Source organism: Callorhinus ursinus, unplaced genomic scaffold (assembly GCF_003265705.2).
Source record: "Callorhinus ursinus isolate GAN/ISIS: 27379988/994484 unplaced genomic scaffold, GSC_fseal_2.0 scaffold9, whole genome shotgun sequence".
NCBI lineage: Eukaryota > Metazoa > Chordata > Mammalia > Carnivora > Otariidae > Callorhinus > Callorhinus ursinus.
In genome coordinates, this window is record NW_027397071.1 from 47,020,717 (window position 1) to 47,037,644 (window position 16,928).

At 38.4% G+C, this 16,928-nt stretch overlaps 1 protein-coding gene across 1 annotated transcript in view; it reads right to left on the reverse strand.

Annotated features, from left to right (window-relative positions):
• Window positions 1-1,572: 1,572 nt before the first annotated feature.
• The window catches only part of DYNLT5 (dynein light chain Tctex-type family member 5), a 27,912-nt gene continuing 12,556 nt past the window's right edge, over window positions 1,573-16,928 (reverse strand). Inside the window, exons 3-5 of the mRNA XM_073896011.1 lie at window positions 11,422-11,507; window positions 4,901-5,025; window positions 1,573-3,828 (exon numbers count right to left, since the gene is read on the reverse strand). Coding sequence (XP_073752112.1) covers window positions 3,625-3,828; window positions 4,901-5,025; window positions 11,422-11,507 — 415 coding nt within the window. The 3' untranslated portion in view covers window positions 1,573-3,624. The remainder of the gene's footprint in view (window positions 3,829-4,900; window positions 5,026-11,421; window positions 11,508-16,928) is intronic.

Sequence of the window (16,928 nt, forward strand, 5' to 3'; positions counted from 1 at the left end):
CTCAGCTCTAGTCCCATTTTTTCAGCCGCCTCAGGCTATTTCCATCTGAATGTCCCATTATTAACTAAAATTCAACAAGTGAAAAATCAAGCTTAGTATTTTAGTCCTCAAATTCTTCCTTGCTGACTTCTTTATTTTTGCTACCAGGACCACTGATTTAGTTGTCCGGACTCGAACTCTCAACTATAGTCGAAGGAGCTACTATTGACTGAGGGCTTTCCATCTGTTAAGCGCTTAGTAAACATGTACTTCTGCTTGTTTTTAGCAAGCAAGGCTGCACCTCCAAGCCCCTCCCTTTGAGTCAGTGTTCAGCTTCACGGGGCTGGCTCTGATGGCTGCCCCCCCGCCCCACCGTCTGCCTCAGTCTAAAACTCTGTGAGGTGGGTACCAGCATTATCACTGCTTTGCTTGAAGATGAGGAAGCTTCGGCTTAAGTGAGTTATGTCATTTATTTAAGGTCACTTACCTAACTAGTGACTAGGACAGCAGGACTCAGACCTGACACTGCAAACATCCAGAGCCGCTTTGTTACCTCGGACTCCTCCTTCCCTTTTGCCTGGTCATGAAGACTGTCCCTAAACCGTTCCATACAACTGTCCTCTCCTTTCCATTTCACTCAGTTGCGCCTCTCATTACCTCTCCCGTCTCCTGGGTGGTCTTCCCGCTCTTTACTGACAGATTCATCTTCTTAAAGAGTCACTTCACCTACACGATGAGCCAACAAGCTGAATGAAAAGCCTTCAGTGACTACCCATGATCTGAGTGTGGCTTTCTTGCCCAGACATTCAGGTTACCATCCATGGACCCTTCCAGTCTTAGTTCTAACCCCTTATCTTCATGAACACTGTGTTTTATCCAGGCTAGACTTCTTCATGCACTCTGAACTCCTCTGTCTGTTGAAATTCTACTTAGCAACTTCATAGTCTAGGTAAGTGCCACTTCCTTCATGAAGCCATCCCCGATTCCCTTAAGCAGATAAAGATATTCTGGACTTTTCTTATGAAAACATATTCTAGACTGTACTTTGGTCACTTGTGTACTTATCCCTACAGGATCCCAGTTCCTCTAGAGTTAAACTGTGTGTTACTATTATCTTTGCTGTTGGTAGTTAGGTAGCATAGGGCAATCAGTGCCTGTGACCTCACTTGAAAAGTTAAAACGTGTTCAGTTTTATTGTTCGGTACTGTCAGGATATGTGGTCCATGTACTCAAGATGTTTTCAGTCTAGTAAGGAAAACAAAACTATTATTCACAAATTACCTAGAGATCAGGAGCCTGACTATGAGAGATGAAAGCAGAGAGAGAAGAGGAGGGAAGGAATGGATGGAGGAGGATTTAGAGAAAAGGCAAGACCAGAGTTTGATGTTGAAAAGTGAAGAAATTTGCTTTAAGTGGAAGGGGGTGTTCTGGGTAGGGAAAAGCATGAGTGAAGGCTCTGTGGTAGGAGTGGGCACGGCAGGTCTGGGAAGAAGGACGTCACTTTAGGAACACCTGTTGGGAAGGCAAAATACTAGGAAAGTTCAGGCTGTCTCAAAGTAAAACAATTTCCTCAAATTTACAGTGTCATTTCTTTATTTAAAAAGGTTTTATTTTTAAAACCAAGATACAATTGACAGCATGGCTTAAGGTATACAACATGTTGACCTGATACATTTGTATTTTACATGATTACCTCCAGGGTGTTAGCTAATGCATCCATCAAAGCTTCCTATCATCAGACTTTTTGTGATAACCAGCACTCTTCCAAGGTAGTTGCAATTAGTGGGTTTTTATGGAATATTCTTATGCTGCTATATAATTGCTAGAATTCATCATTGACTGTCTGAATTACAGTACATGGCAATATGCTGTTTAACTGCTTCCTTTTTTGCTTTTTAACTACCATCATGTTTTAAGGTTTTGATTCCTAACACAGTCTAGGACAGATGGTAAGAAATTATCTCATGGATGAGACTTTAGGACTCTAAAAAAATAAAGCTGTTTTTGTAATGGACTTTCTATGTACTAAGGAATTTTCTTCATTCTGATTTACTCATGCAAAATTACAATATGATTGCCCCTGCTCTTGCTCCAAGAGGGGAGATGTTCACAAATGTGTAATGAAAATATGCAGCTCATTTACTTACTGTACTTATGACCTAATCCAGATTCAAAACTGGCCTACGGAGATGGGCCAATATTGGTTGTGATGAATTATTACACAGACATATTCCCACTAAGGCACTAACAGAAAAAAATAATGAAAATTGACTAATTCACTTTGAAAAGCTACCTTAAAAGCCAGAACAAGCGGAAGGAAAGGGATTTTAAAAGTATACATTTTTTTTAGTACAGGTTCTTTTGGGGGAAAATAAAACATCAAAACATTTTAAAGCTATAAAGCATTGACTCTTTTCCCATTTGCTAAATTCTTTATGATATGAATGACACATCACTTTTTTTCCCCTTAAGACTATAGCATTGCTAATTTTCTCCACATGTGTAAAATTTGTCTTTGACCTTTAACAAATGTCCTCTGGGCAGTTCACTTACCATCCAGGAAAAACGCAAAGCATTGAAAGCTCCGTAAAAATAAATGATCCATAGTCCAAGCTACATTAAGCAGCAGAATAATAAGCTATTTCAGCCCTGTAAATTTTAGTGCCATCCATTCGAAGCTGCACTGGGTCACTTTAGCACTAAATTCATAGGAACAAAATAGTAAATACACATGTTTTATTTGTTAAGCTGCCAGCTATCTATTTTGTGTAAAAAGTTTGTTAGCCAAGGAAAACCTATTTAAAAGCACATCGGGAAGCATATATTTAAAAGCAGTGTCTCTTTCTAATACATGATTTTAAGTGTTACAGATACATTTACTATTAAACATCATGTATATTTAATACGGCAATGTCTACTGCAGTGCCCTGAAAGCCTTTGTTCGCTTTATAGTCTCCATTACTGGAGAGCCACCATTCGGTTCTCCCACAGTTTTGTAAAGTGCAAGCAACCCACAAGAGCTTCTAGTTTTAGCTATAGCAGCCCTGTGGGACTACAATAATTGTTATGAAATCATTAATTCTACCTCAGCAGTTTTAACTGTCAGGTACATGTAACAATAATTGCAGTTAATGAATGCTGCTCAATTTATTAAGTACGAAGTGAAAACCAGTATTCTTTTATAGACAGCACTGAGACACATTCACATTTATCATTTGTGTATACCATGTTGAATATTCTTCTGCCCTTTACTGGTCAGGGGATGTAATCATATTCGTTTGTTTGTTTGTTTTTAACTTCTCTTCATTATAAAACACAATACAGGAAATTTTAACTCTCTCTATAAAGAGCAATTAAAGTAATTAGTACCAAAAGTAATATTAAATAAGAATCCATGTCTAAAAACAACAATCTAGCAGAATCAAGACTTAGTTCTTCCTCTGGATAAACAAGAGTCTTTCCTGTGCTACCCTTCCCTCCCTCAGTTCTTAGAAGAGCATGAAAAAGTCCAAAAATTCCAGTTGCTTGAAATATTAGTGTTGTTTCTTTCTCAAACTTTTGGGTAGTAAAGATTTCATGTACATAGATATGGATATGGCCTATTTTTTTATTAAAAAAAGTAAGAACTAGATTTCTTCTTTTCAATCACTCGAAGTAAACAGCATAGACACTTGCAAGAGCAAAGAGAGAAGAATTTCTGAAAACGTAAGATGAAAAGGTATCACTTTTAGGATCCCAGAGGCATCTGCTTCCAATAAGAATGCTCTGACTCTTCAGTTGTCCAATGTGAACAATCACAATTAGCTTGTACCGTGGAATCATCAGGTCCTTGACCTGGGTTTTAATAACCTAGAAATTGAAAGAACAACAACAAAAAAGGTCCTCACTTAGCCACATGGAAACTTAGGAGTCTTTATCTTTGTCATAAATATGGTGGATTGAAGAAAATCACATGATGTGCTGTAGATATTTTCAGTAACTGTTGTAGGAATTTAACTATGATTTCCTTTATTTTTTTTAAAGATTTTTAAAAATTTATTCATTTGAGAGAGAGAGAGCAAGCAAGAGCGTGAGCAGGGGGGAAGGGGCAGAGGGAGAAGCAGGCTCCCTGCTCGGCAGGGAGCCCGATGTGGGACTCGATCCCAGGACCCTGGGTTCATGACCTGAGCTGAAGGCAGATGCTTAACCGACTGAGCCACCCAGGCGCCCCCAACTATGATTTCCTTTAAGCACTGTTCTCCTGAGATAGGACATTTAGAGATAAAATTATAGCACCAGCAATAAGTCTACATTTTCTAAGACACATGGAAAAACTGTAATCCAGAGAACAGGATTTAAAGGATTTGTTACATTCTTTGAAAATCTACGTTAAGATGGCTTCCCTTCAAAGAATGTTGGCGTGAGAGTTATATCACCTTGTTTATGTGTAATTAAGGGAGCACATATTCGGAGTCTCCTGTAATAGGACTAACCACGAATGTTTATTAAAGAGTTTGTTATAAAGAGGAAAGTGAAGAAAACTTAATGGAGGGCCAGCTCTTGAGTTGATAAAAAGAGTAATGTGTTTAAAGACCACAATATCTATATTTGATGGCACTCAAGGAAACTAACTTGAACAAGAGAAAATGATCATTAAAATATATCCTTGGCAATAAATTTTGAAATAAATGGGGCAGTTGTAAACATCTTTTAAACAAAATACATGCAAAATGATACACGTAATGGTTGTTTTAGACAAAGGCTTCTTACACACACACACACACACACACACACACACACAGAGTATGACCCAATAAATATTTTCATAAAATATAAACAAGCATTTTTACTGCTACTGCAAATTAATTGCCTTCATCAAAAAGTAAGAGGTTGTCCTCTTAGCAATATTCTCGTTAACACTTCGGGCAAATCACATATATACCTCAGAAATTGTTTTAGTCATCTGTCTACAGAGCTCTGGTTCATATTGTTCTTCTTGTAGATAGTTAGTTAACACATCTTTCAGGATATGATTGACAATGACCGCAGGAAAATGTTTGGTAGGACCTGAAAATACAGATGAAGTTTCCAAGTAATTTCAAATGCTATCTGCCCACCCATAGTCTAATCAAAAGAGTACTGAATCATGTAGAGACATTTCATCTTCTGGGTGGCCTCTATTTAAGGAAAAAATGGTCCTAATTAGGTTTCTACACAGGTTCTCTGGCAGAGGGGCGGAAGACAACACATTTGTCCATTTACTAGGCTACCTAAAGAGTATATATTTAATACCATTGAGGTTTAATATTGAAAGTATCCTCCCTTCCAGTTTCCAGTGTTAATGACTTTCTTTAAAGTCTCAACATCTTTCTAACTGATCCCCGGCTCTTATATCCGCCATCTATGTATGCCACACTACAACTGGAGGGGGCGCTCCAAAACCCAGATCTGGCTGTGACATTTCCCTTAGCAAAATCTGAGGTCCAGCACCTCTAGCCCCTTCATTCCCCACCATAGCTCTCTATGTGCCTGCTGTTCCAGTCTATGAACCTCATCTGTCTTTTAAGGGATGTTTGTGGACCTTTGTTCTTACTCCTCATTTTAAGCGGGATGGCCTTCCCTATCTCGTTCGTCTGAGAAATACCCACGCACGTTCCAAGGCCAGCTCCAATGTCCTCTTCTCGAGGCAGCCTTCCTCCTCCCCTCAGGTGAAAAAAAAAATCATCCCTTCTTTTCAGGAATCCCAGTTCTCTGGACCCCCACTGCTCGGAATCCACCTGACAATAGCCAAAGCATTTCTGCCTTTCTCCTCAGTAAAATGGTAAGCCAGATCAGATTTTGTCCTCCTCAGAGTCTAATACAATGCTAAAGGCAGAAGAAATATTTAATGTGTGATTTCTGAATCTAAACAGAAGTAAACATTTTATAGGTAATAATCACAGTACAGATAATAACTACTTTTATTGAGCATTTTCTACATGTCATGTACTGTGATAAGTATATATTTATTACCTTACATAATCTTCCAATAAATCATTGGGGTGAATTTTACTGTTCTCTCCCTTTCACACATGGGAAAGCAGAGGCTTAAATACATTGAGTAACTTGCCCAGAATCACACAGTGACAGAGCTGGGAGGTCCTTCTTGTTTTATCTGACTCATGAGCTTATATTCTTAACCACATTTAGTCCATGTTCAGAGCAGAGGCTTCAGATGGACCTTCTCTCTCTTGCATCCCAGGAATCTGCCCTGTCCCTCCGGGGAGTATTAACCTCATCATCTCTCTGCCACTGAACGACATGTGTGTGTGCCCAGAGCCTGGCATATAGTGGCACATCAGTATTTCCTGAATTGATATGGATAAAGGAATGAGACCAAGAATTATATTCAATTCTATTTTACTAGTCACCAGTATCGTTTAAGTGTTTATTTTTAATGACTGTATCAGGGTCTAAAGACATCTATGGCACACTAAAAGTAGGACAATTCCTGGAGGATTTAATAAAGAGACTCCTTAGGAAGTTCTGAGCAGGATGCAGGACCAAAGGATAGTGCAGTATCCCTTGGCTAGTGAAATTGAGGGTGTTACCCCCATCCCACCCCAGGCTTGAGGGATCTGAGACGGGAACTCTGGCTAGATCCAGAAGAGGCACGTGGAGAGGGATCACTTGAGGGCAGCCCTTCCATTGGTGGAAGCAAATAGCGTGAGATGAACCCACCTTCAGGGTGTGGGGGGAAATAAACACCCTAGCTCACACTCCTTCCCTACTCTGACTTCCCACTGAAGTTTTCCATTGGCCAGACCTAACTGGAAGGTTACAGCCTGTGCCCGTAGTTGAGTTAGGTCTGCCTCCTGGGGCTCAATACATAGTATCTGTATTTTGATTATAATTGTTCAATTAAATCAGCCTGGGGAATGAATCTGGATAGGTAAAAGGGAGAGACACCTGACACAAAGAGTATGAGGATTAACCCCAATATTTAGTTAGCAGGAATCTATGTTCTATAGGACAGACAAGCAGTTATAAACACTGTAGGTCTGTAGGTTTACAACTCCAGGATGGTCCTGACTGCTCCCATCTCATGGGGTCAGATATAGGGCACCAGCCTGTGTGGGCAAGTTCCTAGGTACCTACAAGCCTCTGGATCATCTTCCTGTGGATCTTTTACATTCCATTTGCATTCTCGAGTGAAACGACGCTAAATTTGAGAGTGGTTTCCCCTTTCTATTCAAGAAATTTAAAGATGTTACTACCGGCTCGGCCTAAATTAGATTATCTATGTTCTAACGATACCTTTCTGTTGTTCACTTCCTCCTACCAAGCACGTGTATTGCCTATACCTTGACCTACATCACTCACATGGAACTTAATTTGGGCACATATTATAGTAACTTGTATGCCTCGTTCCCTTCAGCAAATAGTAAATTCCCTCAATGCAGATATCTGTCTGGTACTCCTCCCTGTCATTTGGGAACAGCCTCTTGCCTCCTAGGAAGATGAGAATTTTCCAACTCTGACCAGATGGTTCTTTACGATCTACCATCACCTCCTTGAGCCCAAGTGCAGTTATGGTAGATTGGGCCAGGAGCGGCACTTGCCCCAAGCCGGGCCAATTAGAATCCTTTCTCAGAATTTTGATTTTAAACTGGAACTTGGGGCGGGGGGAAGTCAACCTCTTTCTGGTGATAAAATGTTATGACACATGACCCTGAGGCACTGCGGAAAGCCATGACTGTCACCATGGAGAGGAATGCAGGCCACGGTGAGAGAAGGAGGCTCACACCCAGCTTAGTGCCGGACAGACAGAACCCTGGTTGTACCTGAGTCCCTGTTTCCAACAGCTCCTACTGTCCAGCTGAACCAATATCTTTTCTGCACTTGGCTTTGCGGCTTTTTTTTTTTTTTTAATCTCATTAACTAGATCCTATTTTGAAGATATTTTGAAATATCGTCATAGACTTTTTTTCTCACTTGTTTTGTGACCTCTCTCTTGTCTGGCCGGAATCGTCCCTTGCCTCGCTCAGGATGGGATGATGAGATGCAAAGACAGAGAAAGAGTGAATGTTCAGATTTTGACTTCCCAAATGAGCTCCCTAATCTACTTTCAGAGTCAACTAATGGGAATGGCAAAACTTTTTTCTTTTCCTTTTCTTTCTTTCTTTCTTTTTTTTTTTTTTTTGAGTGGATCTTTTTTTCTTTAGGAGGAAAAATATTTTTAGAAATCAAAAAGCAAAGATCTAAAGAAGGGTTGGGGTGAAAAAAAAGAAAGGAAAGGAAAAGAAAGAAAAAAGGAAACACTTGTCACAAAAATAGATTTAATGTAGAATAGTTAAAAATTTGGTTATTTAACATGTCTGTGTGTCAGCTTCCCCAAATTGGTGTAACAATAAGAATTATCACATATTGTTTTTTTGTTGGGATTAAATAGAGTAAAATACTTAAAACCTTTAGAATAGTGCCTGCCATGCACAATCCCCCCCTACTCATTAGGTATTTATTATTATTAGTGTTGTTGTTATGGTTGCTACCTCATTTTGAGGGGGGAGATGGGGATTGTTCTTGCAGAGAAGGCAGCAGGATCAGGCAAGGGTATAAGTAGGGAGGCAGTGAGACCTCCACAGTCAGGAAGGACCCAAGGGGGTGGAGTGAAGTCAGGGCAGAGAGCCTGACAGTTTTTGTCCATGAGAGCATTTGATGACAGGGTCTGAGCATCCCATGGATGCTGAGCTCAAATGATGTCTCTCTCTCTCTCTCTTTCTCCGTCTTTAGGTTCTACTTTTTTGCTATGTTGTCTACATTCTCAGGCAGGCTGTCTCGATGTGGCAGCAAAAAGAGCCACCAATATAGGTCTTGTCTGACCTCCTGCTTACAGTCAGTGTTTTTAAAGAATCAGATACTTCTTTAACCACTGCTCCAGAAAAAGTACTGTGGAGAACTCATTCCATAATTAATAGGAAATTATATTGGATGTCACAGAAGGCCTGTCTTCTTAGAGATTTAAGGTGAAGTCCTAGAGTCAGTCACTCTGAGAAACAATAACATAATGAATGAAGAAGGAATTTAAATGCATTCCTTCATTTAATTCTCACAACATCCCTATGATGATGGACTATTATCCTTTTTTTACAGATAAAGAAACTGAGATTCAAGGATGCTGATACCTTGCTCAAACATTATTTAGGAACTGGCAAGACTAGTATTCAAATTCAGATATATTGGATCTTACATCTTGTATTTTTTTCTATATTCACGGTTTAGTAATGAATTAATGAGAAATGTAAGTGGTTTTCATTATAAGAAAAATACTTAGATTTTTCCATTCCCCTTTTTCCTTCATTAATTATACTTATGTTTCATCTCATTCTGGCTATAATTACTCAGATAAAGGAGGCCAAATGTACTAAGCATTTAAAATGTGTTTAGATGCAACTATTATTAGATAGAATGTGAAAAATTAAACACAATAATGCTGATGATTGACAGGTCCCCCCCCCCACACACTCTTTTGGGAAGTATTGCATTGTGTAGCTACGAGAGAAGATCTTTACCAAAAGTCCACAGGGTACCTTTCAGATGCAAGATAAAGTCAGAAACAAGTAGAAGTGGAAATACATTTTTGTTTGAGTATTAACAAGATGGCTAGTTGAATGCTTAAGAAATGGATTGATAAGCATAAAAGACTTTAATCATAAAGGAATAATTCACATGACCTTTTGTACAAAGAAAATATGGGAAATACTTTATGCTAAGCATTTATAACATTACTTTTCTAACTTGGTTCAACACTCAGTACTTCTAAAATTGATAAGATGATTTAGTTTGTTTATTTAAGGAAATAAGTTATGAAAATATATCCTTATGATGAAGAAACACAGGACTTCATAGTTCAACTCCTTTATCTTGTCAAAATCTGATTCAAACCCTTTCAGCATGCAGAGCCTAATGTCATAGGCATCGAAAGGGTAAGATCTTTTAGTTACAAGTGGAGGAAAACCTGACCCAAACCTAGCTTGCCTATTGAAAAGTCTAAGAGCAGATAGCTAAATTTAAGACTTGAATAATGGATTTGGTTCTCTCTCGGTCTCAGGCTTCATATGTTGGGGCAAGATGGCCAAATCTCACATAGCCCTACTTCTTTCAGGTTTCAGAGCCTAATCAGCTTCTTCAACAGTCCAAACAACATGGTCTAAGTTGAATCTCAAAGGTTTTGATTGGCTTGACCTATCAAAGGGTCATATGCTATCCCAGAATTAGTCACTGCTGTATCTCTGAAGCTAGTGTCAGCTCAGCAGAATGTTATGGACCAAAGTGGTAATGATGGCAGCGATGGGCTTCCCCAAAGGAAACTGGGTAAGGTTACCAGAAAGAGTAGAAAATTACACTGGATGGCAGGAATATTAGTTGTCTACGCCAGGCACTGTGAAAATACCAGTAGACAGACTAATTACGGAACCTTGTAATCCATGTAGTCTTGGGGATTACTGTAGAAAACTGGCTACAAGGCCTAATGGGATGCACTGATGGTCTACAATTTTCTTGAAGTTAACTGGCTACAGATGGAACCTCTCCAGCCCATAGAGTCCTTCCTTTGGTCATTGGCAAGTCTCTGTGGAATTTCTATATAGCATTAATTATATACAGTGGGCAGATAATAGTGGGCAGGTACATATTTAGAGAAAACAAGTTGGTCTATGAGAAAACATGAATGGGAAAAAGTATTCACTGTGGATTCCATCTGGGAGTATAGGAGCAGGTGCAAAGATCTTTGTTTTCAAAGACCCAAAGCCTCAGTGGAAAGGGATAAACACCTCTGCCAACGAGGGACCAGAAATCATTTGCTTTTGCTTCTAAGGCTTTTTTTCCACCTATCAACATTGGTTGGGTTTGCTCGATAAAACTTCAAGACATATCTCTTTCCTTTAACTTGAGTATGTATAAAATAATTGTAGAGGATAACCCAGAAATACCCAGAAATGAACTTCTCCATCCAGTAATACACAATACACATCAGTGCTGCCCAGTGAATTGCTTGGTATTTAGGAAACACTGATAAAGAAAACTAAGCAATGGGTGTTGGTCCTATCTTGCAGAGAAGAAATTAAAACAGCATCAAATCACTTAAGATCCCTTATATTGTGCTAGTATTGAAGATAATGCCATGTTATCAGAAGATATTTTACGTAAATAATGAGATTAGAAGTTTAAAATAAGGGGGTGCCTGGGTGGCTCAGTTGGTTGAGTGACCAACTGTTGATTCCGCTCAGGTCATGATCTTGGGGTCTTGGGATGGAGCCCCACGATGAGCTCCATGTGCTCAGTGCAGAGTCCGCTAGAGATTCTCTCTCCCTCTTCCTCTGCCCCTTCCACCCCTCCCCCACTCTAAATAAATAAACAAACAAATAAATAAAATCTTTTTAAAAAATGAAGTTGAAAATAGAAATGAGTGAAAAAATAACAGACCCAGCTGATAGGTGTTTTCCATCTGAACTGTAAGGCGAGAGGCATTATCCCGTAGGCTCGGTTCATCCGTGAAAGACACGGTATTCCTGGAGCTAAAAGCAAGGGAGAAAACAAATTTCAGTAGTTACCATAATAATAATAACAACAAAACACATTTTGCTTTCAGCAAAAATGTTACAAGGGTAACGTTTCTCTAAGAATATTTCAAGCAAGTCTCAGGTAAATATCCCCATGTCTAAAGTCTAAAACATTTTGGAGATGGAACCATTAGGGCCTAGAGAAGTTACTTGGAGCAGGTCTCCACATAGTGGTTGCAGACCAGTGCAACCCAGTGAAGCCCAAGGCATCTGACTATTCAGAAAGTGTTCATGGGGTGGTCTGTCTGTGTGTACATGTTTCAAAAGCCATTGCCAACTGCATCTCTACCACAATGCAAAGGCTCTCTCCTCAAAGTGGACAAAACTGACAAAAGGGCCTGGGGGATTTAGGAAGAAGCTTAAAATGTTGGGAAACAACTATATTTACACAGGATATTATAATTTATAAAAGTTCTCTCCTATTCATACCACACAAAATCCCTTTATTAGAAAAAAGAAAAACAAGAAACTCATCTACATGGTGAGAAAAACCACAATTCACCCAAACTATGGTAAATCGTAAGCATTCACCACCCTTTCCAACATTAAGAAAGGGTTTTGGCTTGGTTACCAAGGCAATATAAGCTTATCCAGGTGCTGAACAGGAGACCCAAGCAAAGAGGAGCCCCTAATGTCCCTCCAGCACCACTTAATTCTGCTTAGTCCAGAGGAAATTCAACTGTCGATAATGGCAGCCTCAGCTCTACCCCCAATTCTCTCCACCTGTGAAAATGGAGGTTAAGACAGATGTCATTTCAAAGGAGACACTACAATAGTGTGTGGGTATGGTTATGTGTGTGTGGTTATGTGTGTGTGCTCAGAGTGACCGCTTTTCTAAGCAGGCTATGTTTTGCCTTAATTAAATAACAGATATTTGTTCTTAATCTTTTGGGATTTTTTTTCTCTGCAAGGAGATTAAAATACTTAGTTTTCAGCTGTTCGCAATGAGTAAAGTTTTTGCAAATGATATTTTAAGAAAATCACAGATAATCTTTAAAAAATCTTTAATACAATTTGTGTGATAAATTAAGGTTTACCCACCCATCCCAAGAAATTGATGCAAGTAATTATGGCTGCATTTTCATGATAGACTTCTGGATTAGTGATTTAATCCTCATTCTTGTAACACCTGCTTTCCCGTTTCTGCTGCCTTTTGAAGTAGCAACCAACCTGTTTGGTCACATTGGCTGCAGGTGTTGTGGGTAGTACCCACAGACGATGATCGCTTCTGCTCAGAAAACTCCATGTTGCAAAAGCCCCCCTGATCCGAAGATAAACCAGCCTGTCTTGATATGTGCTACTTTTCACTTTGCCAAACATTTTCCATCAAAGATCTCATTTTACCTTCGCCAGACTCTTTTAAGCTAGTAAACGAGTTATCATTCTACCTATTTCAGAGATAAAAGGAACGAGGGAAAGGGCTTGATGCCACGTGTGTAGGAAAGACAGACTTGGATTTCAAATCCTATTTACCTCCCACTAACAAAGTCTTACACATGATCATTTTCTGACAGAATGAAAATAGGGACGACGGCCACCTGGAATCATTAATGACTGCATTTGAAACTTACTTGCACAAATATACACCCAATTAATAAAAACCCAATTTCTTTTCTACTGAACACCATATTAAAAACTCATAGAGAAGTAGTGTTGGTACAAAACTCAAAGTAGTATAACTTGGAAGTCTCAGACAAAAGAACAAATAAGAATTTTTTACAAACAGTCCTCACTATTGCTTTGTTCCATGTTACTGAAAAGTTGATAATCAGTGCAGTAGTGTTTATCAGTATGAAACTGGAAAGTGTTGTAAGGGCAGTTTAAAAAACCCACTGGCTGAAGATAGGTGTGCAAACAGAAGGTGTTGCAGACTGACTTTTTAAAACTTACCGAAAATGATTTCGTTCAGTGCCTTTTCGTTTCCACAGTAGTCAGGTCAACAGTGCATGCTCATTGTAAAAAGTTCAAAACATAGAAAAGTATAAAGTCTAAAGTAAAATTACACAAAAAATTACTAACCCTAGTGGTTACCTAACCACTGTTAACATTACAAAAATCTTTTTAGACATGACTTTGCATATGGGAGCATAGGATAGATGCTTGGCTCTTTTTTTTTCTTCACTCGAAAATGTACCATGGATAACTTTCTATGTTGATAGATAGTAATCTACATCAATATTTTAAACATCAAGACAGTATTTAATATATGAACATACTACGTTTTATTTACCCAATTGTTCTTCTGGCCATCTAGGCTGTTTCCAAAACTCCATTGTTGTGAAGAAAGCTGTGGTGAACATCATGGTGGGGACTGCCTGCCGTTTGCTCTCTAGTGTCCTCTCCTTCTTCTTTGGTAACAGAATTCTAAATTTGTAGGGATATTTCTCTCTACACTAAAGACAAATTCTTGGATTTCCTTGGTGCTATCGTGGCCATGTGGCTTGTAAGCCAATGAGATGTAAGTGGAAATTTTGATTGAAATCCTGAGAGAGTTCCCTCAAAAGAATGAATTCAATCTAGAAGAACCTGTTTCTATCCTTGATGACTGGAATGTAGCTATGATGGCAAGAGTTCAGCAGCTGTTGTGGGTTTTAAGATGACCTTATACATTACACATCAAGAAGAGAGAAGAAGGCTAGGTCCCTGAATTGCTTCCCTCCAGACTTTTTACATAAGAGAAAAATACATTTTTATTTTGTTTAAGTCACTATTTTTTAAAAAAAATATTATTATAAGAAGCATTATATAATATGATACAAATTCTAACTGATACGGAATTTGCTACTCGGAAGTGGAATGTTGCAAGTACTGGAAGACAAAACTTGGGGTTAGTTTTGGGGAGGAGATAGGGCTTTGGAGAGTGAAGGTTCAGATATTTTGCTGTAACCTAGAAACCTTTCTCATGCAGAAGGAAAATAGTTGGTTCGTCTATTGCCTTCTGTACCATGTATCCACTAAAACTATACCTTCATGGAAAGTTACAGAAAATTTTTACTTGTTACTTTAAAAAAAAACTCTGTTTATGGTATTTTTTGAAACTGAGATCTGCTTAAAGTGAAATGGGCTGGAAAAAGGAAGAGAAGAGAAAACAATGAGCTGAACAGAAAAGATAAAATATTTATTCCTTGAAATAGAGACAGAAGGAAGAAATAAAATATTAAAAGTGCTTGCAGTCTGGGTAGCTAACACTAAACCAGAATATGGGTTTGGTAAATTTTTAGAAATAAAAGAGATTCTGTATTTGAAAATGGGGAATGACCAACAGCAGTTTAGAATACTGACTTGGAAATTAAGCAATACACACTTTCTGTTTTATAAACAGCTTTACTCAAGCCCTTTGAAATTTTTACAGATAAAAATGTGAGATGCTCAAAAAGCAATTTTATAATTTCAATTACCAGTGCTGTATACACAGCAGAAAACATTTGTTGGGTATATGTCACAACATTACAAGTGGCTAAGTTTCAGTTGTCTGTGACCAGACTTTCCATAGTTTATAATAATAATCCTTCTAGATAGATACATGCGGTCATCGCAAGGGGAATGTTGTAGTTGATCTTATTTTTTAAATGTGAAAAATGCTCTTGCTGTCTATGTGTTTCATCAGCTTATTGGCATTTAGGGAGGAACAAGATTCAATTGGCAAAACAGGTCCAAGAGAGTTGTCAAGTTTTAGGAAGGAAGGTAGATGAAAAGTAAACACAGGAAAACTGAAAGTCTGGCAGAAACTACTGGTAAAAACAAGGAACAAATCAACCAATGTTATTCTTGGGAGAAGAGTAAAAATTTGTAACCCAATGCAAGTTTCAATAATACTTGGAATCATATGTACTACTGCTGAGACGTGGCATTAACCTGGATGCAGAATTAGCTGCATGAAACTGGTCCACAATAACAAAAGGAACCCTACTATATTGTACCTGATCGACACAGGAAACGTCCATGCCAACCCAACAGCCTGTGTTCTGATTATGCAGGAAAGAAGCAAAAAGAAAATTAGCTAAGGAGTTGGAATATGGTTTACTCTTTCATGAAGTTCAGTTCTGAAAACATCTTACAAAGGTACTTGATGGTCGTTCCTTGAATTACACCGAATAAATACAAGGCTTGTCTTATTGTTATGACTGTTAGACACAGAAATAATTTCAATTAAATCTCACCAGCCTCAATATTATCTAATTATTATTGAGAATTCATTTCCAGACATTTTCACTGCCGTTATTACTGACATGTTTTGAAGCTGCAGTAAGAGATAATATTTGAATGCATAACTGGCCTTGGAACCATTAATTTAGTAGACTAAGAAAGTCAGAATATCATCTCTTTCTTCCATTTGTAACCATTAAATGTCTGGAACTACCATATTTTGAATGGTATCATTTAAGCAGTTTCCCCCCCCCCAAATCTGTTAACTAAAGTTACGTGCTGCCTCCCAGTGGAGATATTTCAGAGCGCACAGAGTAAAAAAGAAGGCTTCAGGATGTACAGATTTGGACTTTTGTTCTTTTGTTCTTCTCCATTCTTTCAACAAATATTTATTGCTCACAACCAGAAGGCTGGTGATACAAAGAAAAATTAGATTCCCTGTGCTCAAGAAACAAGATATTGCAGACAACATGAAATATGCATAAATGCTCACTTAGTTGAGAACTTTCTGCCTCAAAATGTCCAAAGGATGTTTTTATGAATGTCATGTTTAAGAGCAAAAACATACCAACTCTTCCACTGTCACTAGAAGATGGAAGTTGTCTAGTAAGGTAATTTCGTTTTGTGGCCATTTACTTTATAGCAAGTTTGCTGGACTTTTATGTAGCTTTGAGATATTTTATTCACATTATTGGCCCCATCGTGCCAGTAAGAGAAAGGTTATAATAGAAAGGTCAAGATACATTTTCATAAATGAGAGAGGAGAGAAAATGACATGGCATGTGTTCTTGTAGGATATGTTTTTCAAGAGTAGGAATGCTTCTAAAAGACAAAACCACACAACCTGTAAAAAATCTAGTTCTGATGTGACTGAAGATAATCCAGGAAAGGTGACTGACAAAATACAATAATTTTGAGTGTGTGGATAGAAAATCAGCATCTGAGACCCACTGAACTAATGTTCACTCAAGAGAAGGTGAGGTTAAAGCCAAAGGCAGCTGATGAAAATTCTGTTGCAGCTCCTCAATGAATGGATAGATTCAAAGTTGCATTACTCTTGGCAATCATCACTCAGGTGAGGCTGAGAGTACGGGTACCATGGTTACCGCCACAACACTAGGGAGATAATGAAGGAGGAGTGTGGTCTATCTGAACAGATTTTCAACACAAATGGAAGTCTTTCTTTCTCTTTCTTTTTCTTCTTTCTTTCTTTCTTTCTTTCTT